This window comes from Epinephelus lanceolatus, chromosome 11 (genome assembly GCF_041903045.1).
Source record: "Epinephelus lanceolatus isolate andai-2023 chromosome 11, ASM4190304v1, whole genome shotgun sequence".
Lineage (NCBI taxonomy): Eukaryota > Metazoa > Chordata > Actinopteri > Perciformes > Serranidae > Epinephelus > Epinephelus lanceolatus.
The window spans coordinates 39,149,563-39,174,031 of record NC_135744.1 but is presented as its reverse complement, the minus strand read 5'-3'; the positions used below and the strand labels follow the sequence as shown (position 1 = coordinate 39,174,031).

Genomic DNA, 24,469 nt, shown 5'->3' with positions numbered 1-24,469 from the left:
GAAAACATCGTTCGTGTTATTTCCGAGGTGCATCTGAAGGCGGCACAGGTCGTCAGCTGCCCATAGAACTTTCCATGATAATGTAGTTTCACTTTGCTCTCGCTGTGTGTAATCTACTGACTGTGGTTACACATGGGAATTTAATATTTTTTAAGAGATGTTAATTTCCAGTTTAAAAAGGGAGGAAGTGGTCTTTTGACTGAACCCCCAGCTCCTCACCCCCGCTCCGGCTTTAGTGCAGTGGTTCGCTCCCCCTAGCGGCGGAGCTCGCAGCTGTGGAGCGTCACAGCGCCGGTGTCCGTCCCCCAGTCAGAGTGAAAGTTGTCTCCGCTTGGAAAAGCGGGGGTACGGGGCTCGCTAGTTTCCACCGCCGCTGCTTCACACGCTTTCTCCCGGAGAGATGAGGCGGAAGGAGAAGAGGCTGCTGCAGTTCGCCGGGCTGCTCATAGCGGCTCTTCTTTTCCTCCCCAACGTCGGGCTGTGGTCTTTGTACAGGGACCGAGTCTTCGACAACTCGCCCGACACAGTGGACGGACCAGGCGGCATCCCCCAGATACAGGTAAGAAGCTCGGCCGCGGGTGGCTCACTGTGGCGGGGAGGTCTCCACGGTCTATCCGCTGGTCGTCGGCTGCCTCGCCGTGTACCAACCGTGGCGAGATCCGCCTGAAACCCTTCAAATGTTAGTTTGTTCGCTGCAGTGGGAGCAGAGATTGAAACGCTGCGTACTTCCCCGTGCTTCTGTGCTCGCCTCAACGGTTCACCCCCCAATACCACCAACCTTTACATTCCCATACTGTGTGAGTGTGTGTGAGTGAGTGTGTGATGTGATTTACAAAATGGACCTCCTTTTAGCACTGTGCAAGCATGGCAGGTCATTAGTTACAGCGGCGCGGGTGAACAGGGAGCCACGTAGCTAAGCCGAAGCTGGGCGTCGCAGTAAGTTACAATAACACTGACTTCAGGAAGTTGTCAAAAAATGTGAAACTGACAGTGCTGCGTTCACAGGTTGACAGACGTCAGCACACACAGTTGCAAAGGTGCAGCAAAGGGTCAGTTTTCGTGGTTATGTATTCACGTGGTCATCGGCTCAGATTTAACAGCAGGGTGCTTTTTTTGGCCACAGTGTTTTTTAGAGTCAGACTGTGCCCCCCATGTAGTCATCTTCTCTTTGCATGGAAGTTTAAAGCCCCCTATGTGTAGAAGTGGTATGTTATTATAAGCACATAGGGCTGCAACTAATATTTATTTACACTACTAATCAGTCAGTTTATGCCTTTTATGATTATGCATTGAGTTTATAGACTGTCAGCAAACCTTCCCAGAGCTTGAAGGTGAGGTCTGAGGTCACATTCCTCAACTAACAATACAAAATCCAAAGATTTTCCAACTACAGTGACATAAACTAAAACCTCAAACAGCAGCAAATCCTCACATTTGAGATTTTGGAATTATATTTGTATTTGTTGATCATTAAAATTTGCTTTTATTTTCAGCAACTTGATAACTTAAAGGAAAACTTCACCCACCACATTACCATTTGTAAATCAATAATTCACGCAGTGTTACCTTGAATTAGTGAGGGAAAGTTTTTCTTGCTTGCCTCCACGGAAAATGGGGAACATATTTATGTATTGACTGATTGGGGACCGCATGTAACAATGGCAAAACTACATCAAAACATCCGTTTACAAACTCTCACGTGACTTGTGCAGTTGAATCCAAGTCTTAAACACATGCATTTTTGCTTAAAAATCTTAGTTTTGGAGTCAGACTTTAAAGAGAGCATGGATAAGTTTCACTATTAGTCAAGTTTATTTTTTATGTATTTATTTATTATAGCGAAAATACATGTGTTTGGGGAGTACTGAGGATGCGACTGCAAAAATGAGACTTGGATTATACTGCACGAGTTGTATGAGAGTTAGCAAAAGGATGTTTTGCCATTTTCCATGGATGCATGTAAAAAAACAACAAAGTTTTCTTCACTAATTCAAAGTAACAGGGCACAGCAAACTGTTACGCAAATGGTCATTTAGTGGTTGAAAGATTCTTAAAGTAATTATTTCTTTCAATGTTACAAGTTATTGTGTTTGTAAAAATGTCTTTTGGTCAAGTCATTGTGACACCAAGTCAAACATTTTCAAATCCTTTACAGCGGTAAGACATGGTTTTACTCACGAGTCAGTATAAGTTACATTTTTAAGCGACGCTTGCTGCTGTTTTAGAAGAACATCAGAAATCCTTAAAGACCCATTTAGCTGGAACAAAAACTACCCACAACCAGTATAATAAAAAATAGAATAAAATTGTGTCAGTGTTGTCAAAATGTGTTTTATTTATTCATCTAAACTGAATTAGCAGCTAAAGTGTTATTGGGTGCGGTTACATGATGGCTTCTTATTCGGAATGAAATAAATCTGTAGAAAAATATCAGGCTAAATGGGGGCGGTATATCTGTTTTATTAAAAGCCCTGGAGGTCTGAGTGTATAACATATGGCGTTAGCTCCTAAAAAAAAAAAAGACCACAAGTGGCGGGATATCTATCTACCTATCTGCCAGTGAACTTATGAACTTATTGTACCTGTAAATTAACTATTTGCTTCAACTATGCATTTCTTTGTTTGTGAGTCTGTCATACTGGGGTAAAATAATGTGAATATGGAAACATTAACATATTAATTGTAGACACAAAATCATGTTTAAATTGTATGGTGAAGCATTTCTAACTGTAAATAAACCCTGTTTCAATCTCAGAATGAAATAAATCTGAATGAAATCATTCGGAATTAAAGTTTTTCCAGGTAGTTTACATGGGAAATTATCATTCTAAATGAGGGTTTACACAGGAGATCAGTTTAATCGCCTGTATTCGGGTCCGCACAAGGTTTGGGGCAGGGAAGGTTTCTGATTGGATACGTAGTACTAGTCCTCGTTCCAGATACCAAGATGCTTGACGACGCCGTTCTTAGTGCCTTTTTCGGGCTTGTTTTGCTTATATTCTTGAAGCAGCAGTACGACAACAACCTTGTTCTGCTAATGCTTCGTCTGTTGAGGAGGAGAAGGGAGGTAGAAGGTCGAAGAAGGGAGAGAGATGACCGTGCTGTGGCGAATGGAAAGCAGTGAGTGCAACGAGTCCGACTGCTCTATCTCAGCTCGTTGCTATGTGCGTTATATACGTCATCGCGCCAGAAGGGCAAGGAAATAAGCATGCGCAGAAAGACCGTAATGAACTTAAAGAGGAATGAGTACAAGTGCGAGAAATTCTTTCATTGGGAATTTAAACAGAATATTCCAGCCCCTTACATCGGATTGAATTATCAATCGCATTGGCCATTTTCATTCCGAATTAGGTGTTTACAAGATCACTTTTAATAGGAATGAACTTTGATTCCGAATGAAAAGGGAATTAAACTGTCCATGTAAATACACTCACTGATTTGCTCATCTTGTGGGAAACATCTGGAACTACAGTTTAGTTTTAGGTTCATTTATCTATATAAATGCTATTTTCTCTCATTACTATATTAGGCTAATATCTAGTAATGTATTTATATTTTTCTTGTTACATTCGACACAAAGGAGAAGAGCCAAGTCCTGTTGCCATTGTTTTTTGGTTTAACATGCTTTGTGGTCAAGTTGGACTTTGTAAAATAGGTTTAAAATCAATTTGTCTGAACAGGAGACAAAATATATCTGTACCAGCAGGACAGAGGAGTTTTAAAGGATTCTGGAACAAAGTTATAGGGTTGGGGTTTTCATGGTTCAACTTCTGGTTATTTTTTAAGGAGAATGGGAGCTGTGGCTTGAATTGAATGCAATAATCTTTTAAAGGTAAAGTAAAAAAGATGAATAACTGTGAGGCTCAAGCGGGAGCTGGGTGTGTTGTTTTGTTGGTCCACATAGAAACTGGAAAATCTCACCAAAACGGAGCCTATTTGGCAGACAATAGTAGCTCCTCTAATTCAAATGAGGCGATCTGCTGAATGGAGGCTTTCACTGATGGTATGTGTGTGTTTGTGTGTGGCTGTGTGTGTATGTGCATGTATGTTAATGTGAATTTTGGATGGCGATGGTGTTTGTCCAAAGTTCAGCCAACTTACTTGACTGGAAGCATTTTAGAAATGAAGTAAGGAAGCAGAGTTCTGTTTTGATGCGTTAGCTAGAACCTGTCTCATAACATGTTTGTTGCATGTGTCTCTTTTAGTAGAATAAAACTGGAATAACGTATGCAATAGCTCTGTAAACAATTCTTTTCATTATCAATTCATCATTTAGTCTGCAAATGTTGACAAATCCCCATCAAAAGCCCACACTGATGTTTCCCATGTGTCGTTGTTATCGGCAGCTAAAGCTAATTTGCAGGCTGAATTGTGGGAATGATAAAGCCAGCTTAAATCTTCTCCGTGGATTACTTTTCTCAGCTCAAGTTTGGATTTGATATCTTAAATGACAAGAGATATTATGAATGGGATTAAAGGACATCTACAAGTCCGGGAAAAGCCTGTTACATATTAGCAAACTGTGATAACAGCTGTCAACCTCCAGAAGAGTTTGATAAGAGACAGGCAGGCTGAATTGAGGCCATCTTGCTCCAATAAATGAGCCTTTAAAGCGAGAGTTCAGCCCAAAACAGGAAGACAAACATTTGAGGCTAACAAGGTGCGTCTCAATTATAGTGGACAATTGACAATTCGCCATTGTTTTACAAATGTCAATAATCGATTATCTAAATGTTCATTATAACATGATGTTGACGCAATGAAAGGGGCAGATCTTGACCATGAGGTCTGCAGCGCGGAAAGGCTAGAATGACCATGTAATTCATCGTCACTAAAGGCAGCAGTTGCAAGCATGTTACTCCAGAGACTAGCGTTAATTAACGGAGCAGCGATCATTACATAAACCGGCTGACCAACACATACTGCAGCATTTAACAACTTAAAACACCTCTGTGTTGAAGAAAATAACTCTGCTCAGTCTGTTTCACCTTAAAAACACCTTCGCCCGGCCTGCTCAGCTTCTTGGCTTTCACCGGAGATAACGGAGAGTGAGGCTGCTCGCACTCCGCTGCTGGCATAACGTAAATAACAACACAGCGGCCGCCCTGGAGCACTCTGCCTCCCCCTCATATTCTTATACACACAGGAGATTTGTGAGATGCTTTCAAATTTATTAATTCATTAATGCAGTTAACTTTTTATAATAAAAAGGATTTGGGCCATATATTATTCAAGAGAATGTGAGTTGCATACTGTTTCTGCTGAAATATTACACTACGGAAACACTGGACTCTAAGTCAGCATGTATATATCCCATATATATGTCCCACAATAGATTCGTGTGAGCAACTACAGATAAATACAATCTGACTGACCAGGGGTATGCAAGTAAATTCATCAGTTTTTAAGTTATGGATAACTACAAATACAGTATTTTGATGCATCGAAATGCATCGCTAATTGTTTTATAATTGAATCTAAGCCCTCTAAATCGTCTAGAGATTCCCACCCCTAGTCTCAGTTTCATTCATGAACAAACATGACAACTGGCAATAACTACTAACTTGTTCAGCAGCCATCTTTATTTCTGTTTATTTAAGGGCCTTGACACACCAAGTTGACGGTCGGCCATTGTTGAGCGACTGTTGCCCTAGTTTTGGCAGTGTGTGTTCTGTACCGTTGACACTGTTTGGGCCTTGTCGGTTTTATTTGGCAATTCGGGATGCTGAATCTGAGTCAGAGAGTGAAATCACTGTGATTGGCTGTTCAGCTCTGTGGACGAGAAGAGAAACAGAAGTGAGGAAAGCGGATAAACAGCCAAGAGTCAAGAGACCGTAGCATCAAAACAAACTTGTGATATTAGGTAAGATGATGGTTTTAGCCATTGTGCTCTTCAGCAGAAATGTTTAGGAATTGTTTGGGTTATTGTTAGCTAGCGCACAGTAAATGTAATTTGTTCTTATCACATTGGGTTGAGCTGTTAATGTTCTAACTGGCTAACTAGCATTGTGAATTTGTCCAGTCGGTCCTCTTTTTATGACGAATACATACTAGCGCTGCCTGCTAGTATGCAGAGTTACTTCTTCTCAAACAGGCACAGAATGTACGTGCTAATTGGTCGCTGACATGTAGTCTTTGTGTTGTGTTCAGGTGCAACTTTCTAGCTGAGACACACAGGATGAGAGGCAATACAACAGTCTGGCTTTACTGTCACTAGTTCCTTGATGTTGGTTCGGTGTGTCTGGGTGGGAAATTTGCAAAACCTGGGGTAGTGAAGGAATGACCTGCCCTACACTCCATATGATGGCTAGTACTTGTACTCAGTTAGGTTAAAGCAAAAGGAATAGGAATGGTTAGGGTTAGGGTAAGCCAATCAGAGGCTTAGTAAGATGGGCCATTCCTTCACTGTCCTAGGATTCAGAAATTTGGCATCTGGGCCCTAAAGGCCAAAATCTAAAACCTTCATTAGTGAAAAACCAATGATTATATGAGGAGCGGATTCATTTGGACGTGCTGCTCTGATTCATTCCTTGCAAAGCTAACAGACAATGTGACTGTTGTCAACTGTCATCACCTGAGCTGAGTCTGACACATTTTGTCTTGTGATGAATATACTAACTATTCTGCTCAGTTGCCTCACACATTATGTGGCCTTTGCTGTGTGATATAGGGCTTCTGCACCTTCCTCCCAAATATTAATGTTAAGTTTCTATTGGCGGTTTTTATTTCAGGCTGGAGGCCATAAAGAACCCTGCACATTAGCTTACAAACACCATACACGCCTGCTTTGTGACAGCCATTGTCTGCTACCGCGGTGGTGACTTGTCACTAGGGCTTTATTGTTCTCAACTTGCTGATCGAACAAAAGATGTAGATCCTCAGATGTTGATATGCAGGTACAGGCCTGACCTAAGCACAACAACAGTACCTCTCTCTCTGAGGGGCTGACCCTCTGTACCGTGCTAACACAGCTGTATCTAATACAGTGATATAGTAGTAGTGTAAGCTATAATCATGTGCTCATGCATACGGTGCCTCAATGAGTATTTCACACGGCTCTAGCAAACATCAGCTGCCTCCAAGCCTCCCCACCGTGACAGTGACAGAAAGGTAATTTGCACATTTCCCGTCTCTTATTAAGGAAACCTGTTGAAGCAGAGGTGGCTCGGCTTCCTCCTGCCTGCTCCAGCAGCTCAGGTTAAGTGGAGGTGAGAGAAGATGAGAGCAGCGGGTAGAATTAAAAAAAGAGGCCGTATAGTCTGACCTTCTGCCTGCTGTGCTGCCCAGCTAACTGGAGAAGGTGCATTTACACCCACCATTTTTTATTCATGTTTCAATTTGCGCATAAAAAAAAAACAAAAAACCTGAAAACATTTTGAAACCAAAAAATTTTAAAAAATCGTTTACAAAAAAGGTCTTATGCTTGGGGCAGGTGGAAAGGATGGTGCATCGATAAAAGGTAAATTGTGACTAAGCTCTATGGAAACAGATTCAGTGAATAAATGATGACGTACAGTCATGACATCCTGTCATTGCATAGACCACCGCAAGCTCTCTGCATCGTCTCTGGATGGCTTTTAGCACGCTTATGCTCACAGAGCTGTTACCAGAACTCTTCCAAGAGCACATAGGTCTCATACTAGTTGTTTAAAACTTTCTATTCCCATTGTCCAGTGTGCTCTCCGCCATTATACATCCATTTTTTTCATTGTTTTAAGTTTGACTGGTGCTCTTTTAATTACATCTTCTCAATACGCCCTTCCCTGCAGTGCCACCTGACTGGAGAATTGGCACTAACCACTGCTTATCTCGATGAACCACCTCCCAATATTTGCATAACATTAGAGGATAGAACAGACTGTACCATCACAATTTATTTTGCAGATTTGGTTGAAATTTGTGCTACATTTGGATGGAAACCCAGTTGGTGTCTGCAGTGGCAGAGACGCATGCATGTCCTGACAAAGGCTTGGCAAACGTTGCAAAAGCATTCACGCTATCTCCCCAAAGCATTCAGTTTTCCCATCTAGTTTTAATTAAACAGGCAGGGGTGCCATCACTTTATTTGTAAGATCAGTCGAGCCTCTTATTGTCTGAAATATTTCAAACATGTTCCACCGTGATGGGTGAGCCTCGTGTTTTGAGCTGGCAGACGTCAGCAGGTTATGTTGCTGTCCAAATATTAAACTGAACAATGAATTAAAAGTATGGATTGTATTTGGTTAAATGCTTCCATTGTTCACAAGGTCGTATAGACTGTTACTAGTGTCTAATACTGTTCGTATTAGACACTCTAACTTTGGGAACCACTGCACTACTACTTAGTTAAAACCTGATTTTTTAACCATTTCAAATATGTTCCTGTACTGTTGCTGATGTGACTGTGGTATTGGAGGTTTGAGCTTCTTTTCCTATAAAGTTCATGCAGTAAATGTGAGGTGTTTAAATAATGGCCATACTTTGACTAACTTCTAACCATGGGGTTAAAATCCAGCAAACCTAAGCTAAGCTGCCTCCAGTGACTCAGCTCAGCTCTTCCTACAGCTGCTTCGCTGTCAAAGCCTCTCAGCCAAAGGTAACCAACTCTGGATTTTGCTTTGAAGCAAATACTGGCATGAATTATTGATTGATCAATCGACTGAGAAAATTAATCAATAATTTATCATTGCAGTTACAGGCCTCTCAGATGTGAGGATATGCTGCTTTACTCAGGCAATTAAAAAAATGCAAAAAAGCCATCACTTTGGGCTCTGATAACACGATAGGTAACTATATGAAAAATAAGCAACAGGTTAATTGCTAAGGAATTGTAGGAATTTGGATAAAAAGCAAGTCTGAACTGTTCAAGGTGGGTTCGGCCCAATCAAAAGAGTCATGCAGAAAGTATAGATGGACTACATGTATTCTGCATATAGGGTATGTGGGATATATGTAGCCTATTCCCACGTCAGGTTCCATTTTTGGGCAACCTGCCGGTGGATTTTCCTCTCGCGAACTGGATGTAATCAGCTCTGATAAAAGTCCAGAAGATAAAGTGTGCTCTTGAAAGGAAACTTGGCTGAGATTCATGGCCCTGTCGCAGAGAAATGAGGATCATACAGGCTTTTGTACACTGGAGGCTGCATTTATGAGCCACACACTGTAGGCTGGATTACTGTTCATTCATCACGGCAGGACCTTGTGCGTTTCCCCTCTGACACATGTACAGTACACTCCCTGACTCACATACACGCGCTTATATATGCTGCTTTTAGAGCCGGTAGAAGGTCGGTCAGCGACAGCCTGTTCTTATTAATGAGCAGAGCTCAAAGTAAACAAGGACATCTATGTAGAACATCTGAGGACGAGGTGAAATCCCAGCTGAAAAAATATTGTATCTTTTAATTTCTCATTTCTGCCCCAGAAGTCACAGCTTGTTGAACCGCAGCATGCCAGGCAAATTATTACTCCAGAATAAACTGGTTTTCTAAATAAATACCCCCAGTGCTTCAGTCTGATTTTGAATTCCCCGGCTGTCGGCTTGTGATGTATTCCTTCCCCACAGTCACAATGCAAATCACATATTTGTTTGACCCCCCTGTCCTCCAGGGCTCCCACAGGCCCGAAGAAAAACACTGAAAGTCTGACATTTGTCCCTTTGAGGGAAAATAAACAAACCCTTGATGCTTTATTCATTTACTTTATATCTATTCAAAACCTTTTGAAGAACACATGTTGGCTATAATAAGGCTGCAAGTGTGCTGAGACATGATTGGATCCAATGAAATCATTTCATGGACTAATTTGCTTTGCAGCCTACATTGTTATAATAAGAAAAGCTAATATTTTCATAGCAACAGATTGGAAGGAAAAACTCCCATAACTCTTCCTGTAGATATTGATAAAATTGTCGGTGTTCATTATGCAGCCTCTTGACAAATAATGTACTGTAACTGGGTGAATTAATAGTTTCTCCTATAACAGTTTACTCCAAAATTGGATTTTAAGAAGAATGAGTTGACATGTTTCTCATCACGAGAAGTAAATCCCAGGAACTTGGCCAAACCAGACATATAAAGTCATCTAAATGTCCCAGATTCCGATGCTTTTCCTTGGCGCTCTGGCAGTGTCGAACTGTTTGACCTGCAGCTCCCTGTCTGTTTCCTCTCTGTTGCTATTCTGATAAACATTAAAGTTGAATAAGAGTTTAGCCCGTGGTTCTGTGAAAAATCTCTCCTTTCTGCTCTATTGACATCATGTGGGAGAGAGGGAATGATGTTTCATGCCAATAGCAGGCAGTGATTTGAGAACGCTCGGGGACCTCGAGGCTGCACCTACAGGAAGCGCGAGTCCAAAGAGCATAGAAACAAAATTGAAATTGAGTGGATTTAGGCTGCCCTCGCAAAAACCGCTCTTGCGGATTGCACCACATACGCACAAGGATTGGAAGAAAAAGCGAGACTCCTCAAGGCGTGTTTAGGAATTGGGAATAATTTGAGTCTGCAGTGAATTTCCTTATGAGGGCAAACAAGTGAGGGAAATGGGGGCTCTCTGCAATTAAGAAAATCACATCAGCTCTATGAATCCTGTGAGGTTAAGAGCAATTAGAGAGGCTGTGAGAGTAGGATTAAGACAATTTAACACAGTTTATGATAACAGTTGTGAGAGTTCATTAGAGTTTATTACGCTGCAGAGTGCTGCATGTCATGTTTTTGTAAAAATAGTCTTTTATCGCAGCAAGGATGACCTCTCAATTTTTGCCTGTCAGTGTTTAACATCAGAGAGGATTATGTGAGGACAGAGAGGAATTGGCAAAGCTTGTCGGGAATCTGAAAAGGAAATTGGAAGGGAAACAAGCTGACAAAATATTTGCTTGTGCTCCCGAATTAAATCCTGTTTTGAAAAATAAGCATTTTTCAGTATTCCATGACACTTTATTAACAAAATGATTAATTGATTAAAAAAGAAAACAATCAGAAGATTTATCAATAATGATTCCAATTATTAGTTGCAGCCGTCTGGCTGAGTGTCCACAGCATTTTTGTTTTTTTTTTTTCTCTGAGTGCCAGTTTTTTTTTTTTATTGTTCCCAATGAGGTAAGAGCGTATGCAGCGGCATGCGACCTGCTAGATTAAAGGCGATGCACTCAGTATCTTTTTTCCAGAGTGCTCCTGCTTCTTTGTTCGGCCGCTCCCAGAGCTTCTACTTGAAAAGGCAGTGTTGTCGTCACTGTCGCTGGTGTTCTGGTCATCCTGAGCTGGACAATATGTCAGTCAGAAACTGTCACAACTGGTGAGTGTTGTGCTTTGATAGCTGTGTGTGTACTAAGCTTGTCGTTAGGTGTGTAGTCAAACCTCTGTTAAGGTAGTGTTGTGTTAGCCCTAATACATTACAAAATTAGACAATTTTCTCATATGCTCATGGAAATGCAATCATGCAGAGGTAGGTGGTGAGAAAATATAAAAAATACACTAAAAATACACTTTCATATTGCATTATTATGTGTTGTGATACTATATTGATTCCCCAAAAACACCACAGATTTTTATTCTTCACTTTTTTTCCCTGAATATGGTTACCTAAAGAATCCTGCAGGCACTTTAAACGTAATTGTTTTCACTGATATAGGCAAATATTAATTCCTTTGCTCAGACTGTAAAAAACTTTAAACCCTTTTACGCATATAGTGATCTGTTCCTTATACTTTCACAGATTTCCTAAAATTGGATTCGTATGCCATATCGTATCGTATTGTATTGTATCGTATTGTATCGTATCGTATCGCATCGTATCGTAATACCATTCTTGGCAATACACAGCCCTGGGCAGGGGCTGATACAAACAAATGAATGACTATGTTTATGCATAAAATACTCCAGTTTTTACTCTTATTTCTTTTCCTTAGACAATATTCCTACTAAGCTGTTTACTTGGCTAATGGAAATGAATATTCTAGTAATATACTGTTTACATGCAGCCATGCATACTCTGATTAACATGCCATTTATCACGTCCAGATAGGGAAAAAGGAACGGCTGGAGCCACTTATGTCATTTTGCTTCTTTGCATCAAAGTAGTATTTTTCAGGCTTCCCCTGATGGTGGACATATTCCTTTCCATCCAACACCTTCTTGAAATGCTGGCAGTTGTTATATTTGCCCATATCCAGAACCCTGTGAATATCCAAGTCTTTCATAATGTTTAGAAGTAGGTGTGTTTCCTCTTCTGACCAGAAATGGGGGGTTTTCTTTCGGGCATGCGTCTTTACCCCGGCCTTGGAAACTGTTGGCTAGTTGGATTGTGTAAAATGTACAGAGCTTTTGCACAGTCTCTGCACAAAAGCTCTGTACATTCTCAGAATATCCTATATCTTACTTCTAGGGATGCACCGATCCAATATGTGGATCGAATATCGGCCCAATATCATCAAAATAGATGGATCGGGTATTGAAAAATGCAACCTATACCTGAGGCGATCCTATTTCACAGTATTTCAAATGCTGTTGCACAATTGTTTATTTTTGTTAAAAATAAATCGTTCATCATTGCATTAATCTGTTTCATCTTGTTTCATTTTATCTTAGAAAAGAACTGTGTAGTCATCAATGCCTGATGCCTCTAGTCCGTTCTGTTCTACATCGAAAGGTATCGGATCGGTATCGGGTATCGGCTGATACTCAAAGCCACAGCATCGGGATCGGAATCAAAACTGAAAAAGCTGGATCGGTGCATCTCTACTTACTTGGAAAATGTTTCACTGGGTAAAAGGCCTTGTTGTGAATATCCAATTGGAATATGCTGTGTACATGGCCTGTATCAAATCCAGAATATCATCATATTCTGAATAATAGTGGAATATTAGTGCACATGTAAATATAGTCAATGTTGTGTGAAATATCATAGCATGTTTCTGATAGCAATATGTCAGATACAGACTTGTTCAAATTCACATAGTTATGTGATTAATCCATCTCATCCTGTTGAGTAACAGTTTTTAATACTTAGAATGAAATGTTTAAACACATGTTCAGGTATGTAAGAGTACAGTAAAAATTTGTTAATATTTATATAGGATTTTATCACCGTGAGATTATGTAGAGGGACACTATATCACATACGTCCAGGATTTTGTGATCAGGGGACAAGCCGTTACGTCAGTACCTGATGCAGTCTCACTGAGCTGTGGGCTAGCTGTGCTGCCAGACTGGGAAATGAGATTTTATCTTTAACGTGTTAAGCCTCTGGAAACGAGGGAGACTGAGGGATGAAAGTCATTTGCAAAGACAAGTGGAGTTACTCGCTGCAGACTTAAGTCGTTGCACTTTATCACTCAGAGGTGGGAGAGAAAGGGAGGAAGGGAGGGGATGAAACACCTCAGGAGAAAAAGGCAGAGTGAGCGGGTAAAAGAGGTGTTTGTTCACAGGCTGACTTTGTTAGAGAGCGTTTCCTCCCCAGGTTCCTCACACAAGGCAGACGTTGACTCGCTGCTGGCTGCGGCACAGACTGAGCGCGTGCAGTGGCTGCTCTGTATGCCTGTCAGGGATCTGCTGCCCCAGATCAGTGCAAGGAGCCAAATGAGGGACAGGTGCAGCAGACAGCCTGTGGATACGGAGCGAGGAGTCAGGCTTTTAATTACAGCCACGTGGGTTATGGAGCTGCTTTTTTTATGCTCAGATGATTAAGCTAATCCCAGGACGCCAATTTAAGGCCAGCTCTGTGCTTCACAGTGCTGAGCCTCACAGAGAATAAGATGCATCCTTAAATAGGCCTATTTTTTGCATAAATCTGCTTCACAGTCACATTAACCTTGGGTCAGATAGGAACATTGGGCTGCGGATTAAATTTGTGTTTGCACAAAATCTGAAACATGCAGTCTTTGCACTAGTTTGATAATAGCCAGCATATGTTGGCAGCACTGTGCACTTCAATGTGAAACTGTGAGCAGGAGCAGGACCTTATTGCAGTTGTGAAGTGGAATTTTTACCCTACTGTGGATACTGGTGGTCTGCCCCGTCTGGGTTGGGAGGGAGTTACTGCCTGAAGCAAGGGTGTTCAAGTGTCTTGGGGTCTTGTTCATGAGTGAAGGTAGAATGGAGCGTGAGATGGATTGGTGGTTTGGTGCAGCTTCTGCAGTGATGCAGGCCCTGTGCCGGACTGTCGTGGTAAAGCTTTTGAATTAGTGGTCCATCTATGTCCCAACCCTCACCTATGGTCACGAGCTCTGGGTAGTGACCGAAAGAATGAGATCGTGGGTACAAGCGGCCGAAATGAGTTTCCTCCGTGGGGTGGCTGGGCTCAGCCTTACACGTAATTTATAGTTCTGCGTTGAATCGACGCATAGGTATGACGTAGGCTCCACGTCGATTTTGAGCCTACGTCATAACTTACGCCGTAGGCTAACGTGCACCTCCCCAGAATTGTAACTAGGCCTACTTGTTGCAGTGACGCAGACCTGACACCATTTCCCTCAGGGGAAAAGGAGCTTGTATTTACTTTTAGTTCACAGATGAGAAACAATAAATTGTGGAGACAGTAAAGCTTCCACTAAATAGCATGTTAAGTCTTGTGTGTGATTTATCCTTCAGGGACTTATCCTTAGGGATTGATCCTGGCTTCATATGAGAAGAGGGAAAGATCGCCGGCCCCTAGGCCAATCAATAAAATGTAAAATGCCATAGGCTTGTGCTAATAACGTTAGCATGTTGTATTTATTTAAAAAAAAAACGTGTTTAGTATAAGACAGTTGTTTTGTCAGTGAACCTTGTGAGTTGTTATGGAGCCAAACTGTGTGCCGTTACCTTTGTTAAATGTTGCTGTTGTCCCTGGTTTTATATGAGAAGTGGAAAAGATCGCTAGTTGCTAGGCTAATTTATACAATGTAAAATGCCATAGGCTTGTGCTAATAACGTTAGCATGTTGAATTTGTGGGGAAAATGTATCCAGATAAAGACAAGTGTTTGTCTGTGAATGCTGCGAGTTGTAGTGAAGCCAATTTGTGTATCACATTTGTGTTTCAAATTGTCTCTATTAAGCCATGTTTAATGTGTGTTTAATGTGTGTTTAATATGTGTTTTGAATCAATTAAACTTTACAGCACTTCACAGAAACCTCTGCCGCCGACTAGTGTTTTGGAGGTGTAACTGCAGAGAAACACAGACACACCACAGCAGAAGTAAAAATGCTCACAACGGCATAAGCGACGTGCGTAGGCTAAGTGCGTAGGGTCAACGCATGACCATAAATCCCCTTTTAGAGATAGGGGAAGGAGCTCCGACATCAGGAGGGAGCTTGGAGTAGAGCCGCTGTCGTTTGGCGTCGAAAGGGGTCAGTTGAGGTGGTTCGGGCGCCTGATCAGGAAGCCTCTTGGGTACCTCTAACACCATTAGAGGCGTTCAGGGCAAGTCCCACTGGTAGGAGGTCCCTGGGCAGACCCAGAACACGCTGAAGGGATTATATCTCATCTGGCCTGGGAACGCCTTGGGGTCCTCCTGGAGGAGCTGGAAAGCGTTGCTGGGGAGAGGGACGTCTTGGGTGCTTTGCTTGGCCTGCTGACCCCAGATAAGCAGATGAAAATGGATGGATGGATTCCCATTTCATTGTTTTTGTTTTTAAAATGTTATCCTTTATCCAGGATAATTTGATGCTACCTTAGATGTGTTGTGACCTTTTGTTGCAAGGTGCATTCCACCAATTTAACACATGAATATAAGTTTACCTATCGCAACTAGTCAAGCTGTGACAAGAGTTGTATAATGTCTTCAGTGTCTTTGAAAGGAGCATTCTCGAGTGACTAAATGACCCCCTGGTGATGTCATCAGGGCTTTCTCAGATTTGGCTCAAGACATCAAATTTTAACAGAAATCCTGTATTACAAATTTGGGATGTGGAGTTTCAAAGATGTGAAGCTTTACCAGGCATGGAGGGTTTTGAGTGTAGGAATTTTAGCATGCAGTTTTGTTTAAGCTTAACTCTACTTTAGGGGATAAAAGTGAGGATATCCCAGCTTTCCTGCTTAGATTTTAACCATTCTTTAAAAAAAAATCTGTCTTATGAGAGCTCCCCACTCCCCAACTTAATATTCAAAATTACTGCAGTATCCATTTAAAAAGTTCAACTATTTTTTCTGAGACATCATGTTTTCATGCCTTGGTGCCAGTGACCGCCATGGCTCGAGGCATTATAGTTTTGGGTCGTCAGTTTGTTCTATTCTGGTGAACGCGATATCTGAGGAACGCCTAGAGGGAGCTTCCTCAAATTTGGCAAAGGTCAGCTTCACTGTTTCATCATGATGTTCTGAGAATCGCTCTATATCTCAGAACCAGAAGGGGAGACATTTAGTCAAATACCGAATTGATGACACTAATCTTGGATGCCTACCCTGAAACTGTGCTGATTGTATAGAGCTCCTGTGCTGCCAGGTTGTAGATGTGTGTGAAGCATCCATATTGTGCCCAAAAATATACTTCTTACCTTTTTAAATTTCTTCAAAGGCTTCACTACATACTGTATATTGTATGAGTCTGGATAGACATGAATTTCAACTGTGAGGCAGTAATTCTAGTTTTCAGTTTTGTATGTTGGATAGTCTAAGAAAGCTAGTTGGTATGATGTGTTGTTGAACCACACTGGAAATCAAAAGTGTTGTAGCCGTTCCAAATGGCCACTTGGCTTGAACAGTATGCTTTATGTCCAACATGAAGATACAGAGTAAATCAGTAGAATTTAGCTGAATGGTTTCACACAGATTGTCCAACTCATCTGTATCTTGTGCTCATTTAATAACTCTGTATGTTGCAGATTTGAACATTGACTCTGACCCTTGTACTCCTTATTATCGGCTGTTGGTAATCTTGATGGAGTAGGAATTAAAGGTCACTTACTGTTAACTGCTGTTATTGTTACATCATCAGATGAATTTCTGAACTGTAAAATGTTCCTGATTAAGTCTCCATTGAGAGCATGTTATTAACTGCTGGCTGATAAATGGACCTGCACTCTTCTTCACCTCCAACGGGTTTGCTGTGTTCAGTTTTTTTTTGTTGTTGGCTGGGCGAATGTGTTTTCTTTCTCCATGCTGAAAAACTCTGTGTGTACTTGACCACAGTACCTGACCTATGATGAATTTATCTTTCTGAGGGGAAACGCACCAGTGTAGTTTTTTCTGGAGAGATTATTCTGTTTTTTCTTCTTCCAGCAGTATGGTTTGATGCGTGGAGCCTGCGTAGTCTTGGAGTCGGCGGCATTTAAAGGCAGTCTGCTGTGGGCTTTGTGCATATGAGATAAAAGCTGTGCGTGTTTATGTGTACAGAAGACAAAGCAGCATGTTTTTCACATCGCCTGTCTGGCTGCAGAGCAGTTACGATCCGGTTATTACAATCAGCAAAGCTTCACTGGAAAGAAGGAACAGTTTAAGCGTCCATAGCAGATGAACCATTTTACCTAAGGCAGGTTGCTCGACTGTATGTTTGTCTCACTCACTCAGCTGTGTCTATTTAAACACTGGTGTGTTCACATGCTCTCGAATAATGTGGTGATTCTCGTCTTTGGGCAGTAACCTGAATCAGAGATGATTCCATTATATCTGTTGTTTTATATCAGTAGATTAAGGAAGAGCGTCAGAAACAAATGTATGAGTATACATGAGTATGGACCTCCATTTGCACATCAAACTGAAAGGCCCGAGAGTCGACAGAATGGTATTGATTGTGAACTGGACCTTAAAAAACACCTCTCCAAGACTGTAAGGTCACCCAGTAGTAGGGTTGGGAACTGTTCATAATTGAACCGATACGTTACCGTTATCGGTATCTGGAATTCGGTACCGGTACCAAACGGTACCTTATGTCGGTACTTTTTAACCCTATGGGCCCTAGGCCTTTTTGGGGTATTTTTACTGCCTTTACTTTTAAGCTCATATCACAGTCATTATAAAGGCTACATACACACATGCTATATCTTGTTTTTTTCAGCAATCTGGGCTAACCAGATTTGCCATCATTACATGTCCTCCTATGTGCCTGTATTTTATATTAATTTTTATATCAATGAAAAAAACATCCGTGTTACTAAATTCTTACATTTTTACATGTATCTCACCATAGCAAGTTGGAAGTAGACATATTCTGCCATATATGAAGAGGGGAGACTCTCTGGAATCTGGCATTATAAGAACCATGATGGTGGGACATTCTGTCACTTCACAGCTGTCCAAAACATGTGGTTTGTGCCAGGCGGACATGATTTCCAGTATTTTTTTATTATTGGGGGGGGGGGGCACGTGTGGCATTTCTGTGCGAGCCTGCGTTCGCGAGTAATCCATCCAAAAGTAATGTGTGTGCAAAGCATGTATGAAAGCTCTGTTATACATCACTTTATTGTAACTTTATCAGTTTTTTTTCGCTGTGAAAACATTGGATTACCGACAAGTGCTTGGCCTTGTCAGAAAGCTACAGTTCTGCCATTTCACGTGATATGCGTGGCTTCTCGCTATGACTCACGGTCGCGGAGAAAATCCACAGAGAAGAACAGGTGTGAATTTGGACGCACTATGCGTCGTTCGGGCCCATAGTCTAAACTTCTCAGTTTCAACATTTTATTGAGAACATTTAGGAACAGTGCTGCACGTTAACTTTTGTCAGCACATTTTTTTTGTTGCCATTGTTGCTGAGTCTGAGGTGCGAGTCATACGCTCTCGCTATGCCTCCACCTCAGGTACCGAAATTTGGCACCGATTCATTTTAAGTGAATCGGTACTCGGTAGTACCGACGTGAATCAGTACCAAGTACAAAAAGTACCGAGTTTCGGTACCCAACCCTACCCAGTAGCGCAAAGTTGATAGGGCTTCAACGTCAAGTGAATGTCCTCATATTAATTTCCAGGAGTGACAACCAGGTTTCATTTGTTTCCACTTTCTCATTCAAAATGGAAGCCCAGTTCTTTTCTACAACCATTCGGCTAAAACTAAATGGAGAAAAAGTTGATCACTGCAGTCAAATCTCAGCCACATAACCTTAATGAGTTACGGGGACAAGGTGCACAGCAGCACATTGTACTGGGAATGAACTAGTGCAGTTGTAACACCAGAAAATAAAAGCCAAATTAAGCAGAGCCTGTATGTGTGATCATTTCACCATCCTCCCAGCAAAGGGGTGAAGTTGTGCCAGAACCCAACCTGGCTAATCGATAAAGGAAGTAAGCTGATGTCCTAATTGATACAGCACAGGAGCAGTAACTCTGTTAGACCACTTAATGCTGTCAGTATTAAAATACAGCATTATTGGAGGATAAGATCGGTAGCAATGAAACTATTAATGAAGTGGCATCATAAACATTGATTTCTCCATCTGCTATCAACAACAACCAAGAAAATTCATAGAATAAAGAAAAGAAAAAACCTGCTGGTATAAACCCGGGTGCTGCAGCAGGTGCTGTAAATGTTTTCAGTGTTGTCTGATTTCCTGCCATAGCTTGTTTGCTCAGAACAATTGGTTCTTCTTCGTGTATGGGTATTGTAAAGGTAGTGATGGAGGGTTCAAGCTCTTTGCTCAGCAGCACCTCAGCAGCTGTCACCAGCGTAGTGTTAAGCTTCCTGTAACTTTCCTCACCCACATTCCCACAGCTGTGATTCGAACTACCAAGTTTCCAGAATGAAACCTTTTTTCTGTCTCCATTAGGCTACTGCCGCTCCGCTTCTCTGTGAAGTGTGACGACTTTGTTTCATTTTGACAGGTCATGGTGCAATAGATGTTTCCTATAGTTCAGAGAGCTTCAGAGGAAGAGTTTGAACTGAGGCAGTCGGTCTCGTTTTCTAGGCTTAAAGCACTTTTCAGCAATCAGACTGCAGCCACACCAGCACTTCTGAACAGCTGTTTGAAGATTGACGTGCTGTCTCCGGAAGAAATTGCTGCATTTTTTGCTCCGCTAGACCGTGGCCTTCCTTACTGAGCTACTTGTAGGAACAGCAGGTGATGTCACTGTTAGCATTTAAAGGGCTTTGATCATTTCAGACACACATACACGCCATCCCCCCCACCTGTCTTCATCTTGGATCATAATCAGGGGAAATTTTCTTTTTCCCCTTCCGTCTTGTAAAATATTTTCTTTGGCATTGATTAGGGATGTAAAATGATGCGTGAAAAGACAAGCTGTGGGTGGGAAGAAGGTAAATGAAACAAGTTATAAATGTTGGGATTTTTTTTCCCAAGCTTAGGGAATGGCTGAGGTGGTAGCTGATGCAATGAAGGAACAGTCAAGCTTAATGTCAACACTGCTGACACTCAACTGCTGGTTTGCTGACTGCATTGGATGGAGTATGACAGTTTTTTTTTAGCAGAGTTGCACTGGATAAGCTGTAACTGGATAGCAATACAGAACACCATGATACCCAGTTTACATCAACTTTTGTTTGTTTTGCATAATCTTTCCTCCTCCTCCTCCTCCTCAGTTGCGCAAAACTCATCCACAACCCGTGGTCACCTGCTGCTAGTTCCAGACATTCAGTCTCTGATGCCATCAGTCCTACTATCAGTATACTTCAGCGGTGCACTGTAATGCTATCCAACTGAGTTGTTCCTTGATTGCTTTTTCTAAGTCAGCACATACTGAGCAGAGTGGACAGTGGACCCAGACACACCTTAAATAAACAGAGCAAAATGTATTGCTACACGCGGTCCTGGAAGCTTGGTGATGGAGTAGCAATGCGTGGGTGTTGCAGTGGCTAATATTTGCTTGTATAATATTTGCTAGCTACTGTGAGTGATCATGAGGTCAGCTGATTAAGTAGCAACACTGGCTGCGAAGAAAGATGTTTTTTTTCTTACTTGGCACCATGGCCTTAAAGGGATAGTGCACCCAAAAATGAAAATTCAGCCCTTATCTACTCACCCATATGCCGAGAGAGGCTCAGGTGAAGTTTCAGAATCCTCACATCCCTTGCGGAGATCGGCGGGGGCAGCGGATAGCACACCTAATGGCAGACGGCGCCCCAGACTAACGTCCAAGAACACAAAATTGAATCCACATAGTATCTCCATACTGCTCATCCGTAGTGATCCAAGTGTGCTGCAGCCGCGACATAGAAAATTGTTTTGAAAAACGTCATATGAACTCTGTTTTTAGCCTCACTGTAGCCTGTAGCTCTAACTGCTTCTCTGTGCACTGCACTCACATGTGCGCACCTGTGAGAGACCAGCGAAAGCATGAGCTTTGCTCACCCGTGTTTACATCACGTGACACGTGCACTGCAGGGAGAGACAACGGTAATCACAGAGCTAAAAGATAATTTGCACTACGGTCTTTTAGCAAAGGACAGCCCAACATGTCTGAAGACTTTGAAATTGAGGAAGAACAGCATTTCTTTGTTGAGCCGTATTTCTTTGACCCCGAGTATACGGACGCTGAACTCAGGCTACTGGACGAAGCAGCCACCGCAGCTCATGAGCCTCAGCCAGCCGCAGAATACTGGAGTCGAGTTGTTTCAAATGCAAAGCAACGCCAGCGGATGAGGAAAGTCTTTGCTGCTCAGACTGGGAATTGGCGATGCCTGCACTTGAGAATCTGGACATCAGTACTGACGAGACTGCTGTTCTTCAGAGACCGTGCATCACCGATCACCTTGAGCGCGCACACGTGAGCGCGGAGCACAGAGAGGCAGTTAGAGCTACAGGCTACAGTGAGGCTAAAAACAGAGTTCATATGACGTTTTTCCAAACAACTTTTTATGTCGGGGCTGCAGCACACTTGGATCACTACGGATGAGCAGTATGGAGATACTTTGTGGATTCAATTTTGTGTTCTTGGACGTTAGGCTGGGGCGCCGTCTGCCATTAGGTGTGCTGCCCGTTCCCCCCGCCGATCTCCGCAAGGGATGTGAGGACTCTAAAACTTCACCAGGGCCTCCGTCGGCATATGGGTGAGTAGATAATGGCTGAATTTTCATTTTTGGGTGCACTATCCCTTTAAACTGTTCAACCCATTGGTATTTCTTTTATTTATCAGATGTGTTGTTAGTGCCCTGTGTCGAATGCTTGCTGCCACCAACTTAACAAAGTCATTTCTAACAACTTTTGTTATAGCATCACATCACAGTCAATGACTAAAGAAATATCCTTGTACTTAGCTAATCAGCAAGCTGTGTGGCAAACCTAATTGTTTAGTGAGCTACCAAGCATGCTGATGAGTGCTAGCTGGCTTGCAAACCAAAATAGCTTGGTTCCTTGCTAGGGATAAACAATCAAGGGAATGTAGCTGAGCCATCTACTATGCCAGCATAATTACAATACCGCGGTCGTGAGCCAACATGGGCTTAAGCTCATCCATCACCACTGCATTGTTAATAAGCTGATAAAACAAATGAATTAAAAACTGCGCCACTTTGGCTCCGTAGAAGCTGCCTGTTTGGTCTACAGTCACCACTCTGTAGCCTCGCTAAATGTCCCACCCACTGGGTTAACTGCCAAACCACAGGGATACATTGCCTTTTCACAGTGGTAAGAAAAAGTCTGTGTCATCACAGCCCTACAGTTCACTCATATTTCAGGTTGGATAGAAAAACCATACCACATCTACTGTATTTGGAGAACTTGTTGTTTTGTGTGGTAGGGTCTCGTACAGTTCAACCATGGGGCAGGGCAAACATGTTCTCCATTTTGAAATATCCACTGCGATGTCTCTCTACAAGACAGTTTGTTATAATTCACGTCATGGTTCACCCAAGCTGATCTGGCATAGATTTAGTAAGGGAATCCATTTGAAGATTGGTATGAAGTTTCCAGACATTGGAATGCTGATATGGTGGACAAAATAACAGAAAGAGCTTGCTACAGTGGATTGCAAATGTTTGGGTACCCTTGAACTGAAAATGAACTGATTTTCAAAAGGCAAAAAGTTAAAGATGAAACATTACTTCAATATTTTAAGCTTATGTTTTAATTTTAGTCTCTTACAGTTTCAAAATAACAAAAAAGGAAACAGGCCCGTAGCAAAAGTTTGGGCACCCTGCCTGGTTGGTACTTGGTAGAGCCCCCTCTGGCAAGTAGGCTATCAAAGCTTCTAAACACTTTTGTATCCAGCGACCAGAGAAGAGTCTTTCACCCATTCTTCATTTCAAAGGCTTCTAGCTCTGGGAGATTCTTGGCCTGCCTTGCGTGCACTGCTCTTTTGAGGTCTATCCACAGATTTTTAATGATGTTTAGGTCGGGGGTCTGTGACGGCCATGACAAAACCTTCAGCTTGCGCCTCTTGAGGTAGTCCATTGTGGATTTTGAAGTGTGTTTCGGATCATTGTCCTGTTGCATCCTCTCTTTATCTCTAGCTCTTTTAAGGACGGTGTGATGTTTGCTTCCAGAATTCGCTGGAATTTAGGTGAATCGATTTTTCCTTCTACCTGTGAAATGTTCCCTGTGTCACTGGCTGCAGCACAAGCCTAAAGCATTATTGATCCACCCCCATGTCTAACAGTTGGACAGGTGTTCTTTTCATGAAATTCTGCACCATTTTTTTTCTCCAAACTACTTTTGCTCCTTGTATCCAGAATGTTCTTTTTTAACTTTACTGTTTTCAAAAAGCATCAGGCTTGGTTAGATGTTTGTTTGCAAACTTCTGATGCTGAATTTTGTGGTGAGGACACAGGAAAGGTTTTCTTCTGATGACTCTTCCATGAAGGTCATATTTGTACAGGTGTCACTGCTAGGGATGGGCATCAGTTTTCGATTATCAGTGATTGATTGTTAAGGATTTTGATTGATTACAAATAATTTTGCTTGATAGTCGCAGTGTTTCCCCTGCAATGCTACAGGCCCGGTGAGCCGCCGTGCCTACGAGACCCCCCACCGGACCTATGCCAGGCAAAAAATCATAAACAGACGGAGGCTCTCATAGCTCTCCAAAGCCTTGGCGGCTTCCCTTGAGGCCTTTGAAAACACAACGCCATTTAAAGATGGAGGTTTCGCTGAAAACTGAAGCCTGTAACCCCTGGCTGGCAACGGTTGTAAACACCCAGGGGTGAACTGCGCATGCGCGTCATTCTTCCTCTTTGGCCTGGGGGGGTTGAAGCTCAAAACTGGGGCAGCTGCGCTCTCATGCGGCGACAGTCTGCACTGCATTCTTTTGTTTTCTCTCTTTTGAAATACTCGCTTATCAATTAATTTATAATTGATCGTTAATTTTTTTGATGATCGAATAATGAATTTTGATTGTTTGCCCATCCCTAGTCACTACACAGTAGAACAGTGCACCACCACTTCAAAGAGTCTTCTGAATCTTTCTGCAGGTCTTTTGCAGTCAGACGGGAGTTTTGATTTGCCTTTCAAACAATCCTCGAGGAGCTCTCCTAGAAAGTAACTTAACCTTAACTTGACCCTCACAGTTCCTATTAACTGCTATTTTTCAATTCCATTGCAAACTAAGGAAACAGCTACCTGAGAATGCATTGCTGTCTTTTCATAGCCTTGTCCTGCTTTGTGGGCATTAATTATTCTAGTTTTCAGAGTG

General features: G+C 42.1%; 1 protein-coding gene across 2 annotated transcripts in view; it reads left to right on the top strand.

Annotated features, from left to right (window-relative positions):
- The first annotated feature begins 277 nt into the window (after positions 1–277).
- Positions 278–24,469, top strand: part of LOC117246329 (polypeptide N-acetylgalactosaminyltransferase 10-like) — a 129,260-nt gene continuing 105,068 nt past the window's right edge. For both annotated transcript variants that reach the window (XR_013492362.1, XM_033610188.2), the window contains exon 1: positions 278–559. Coding sequence is in view for 1 of the 2 variants with exons in the window: in XM_033610188.2 (XP_033466079.1) it covers positions 401–559 (159 nt within the window). In the remaining variant the exon portion in view is untranslated. The remainder of the gene's footprint in view (positions 560–24,469) is intronic.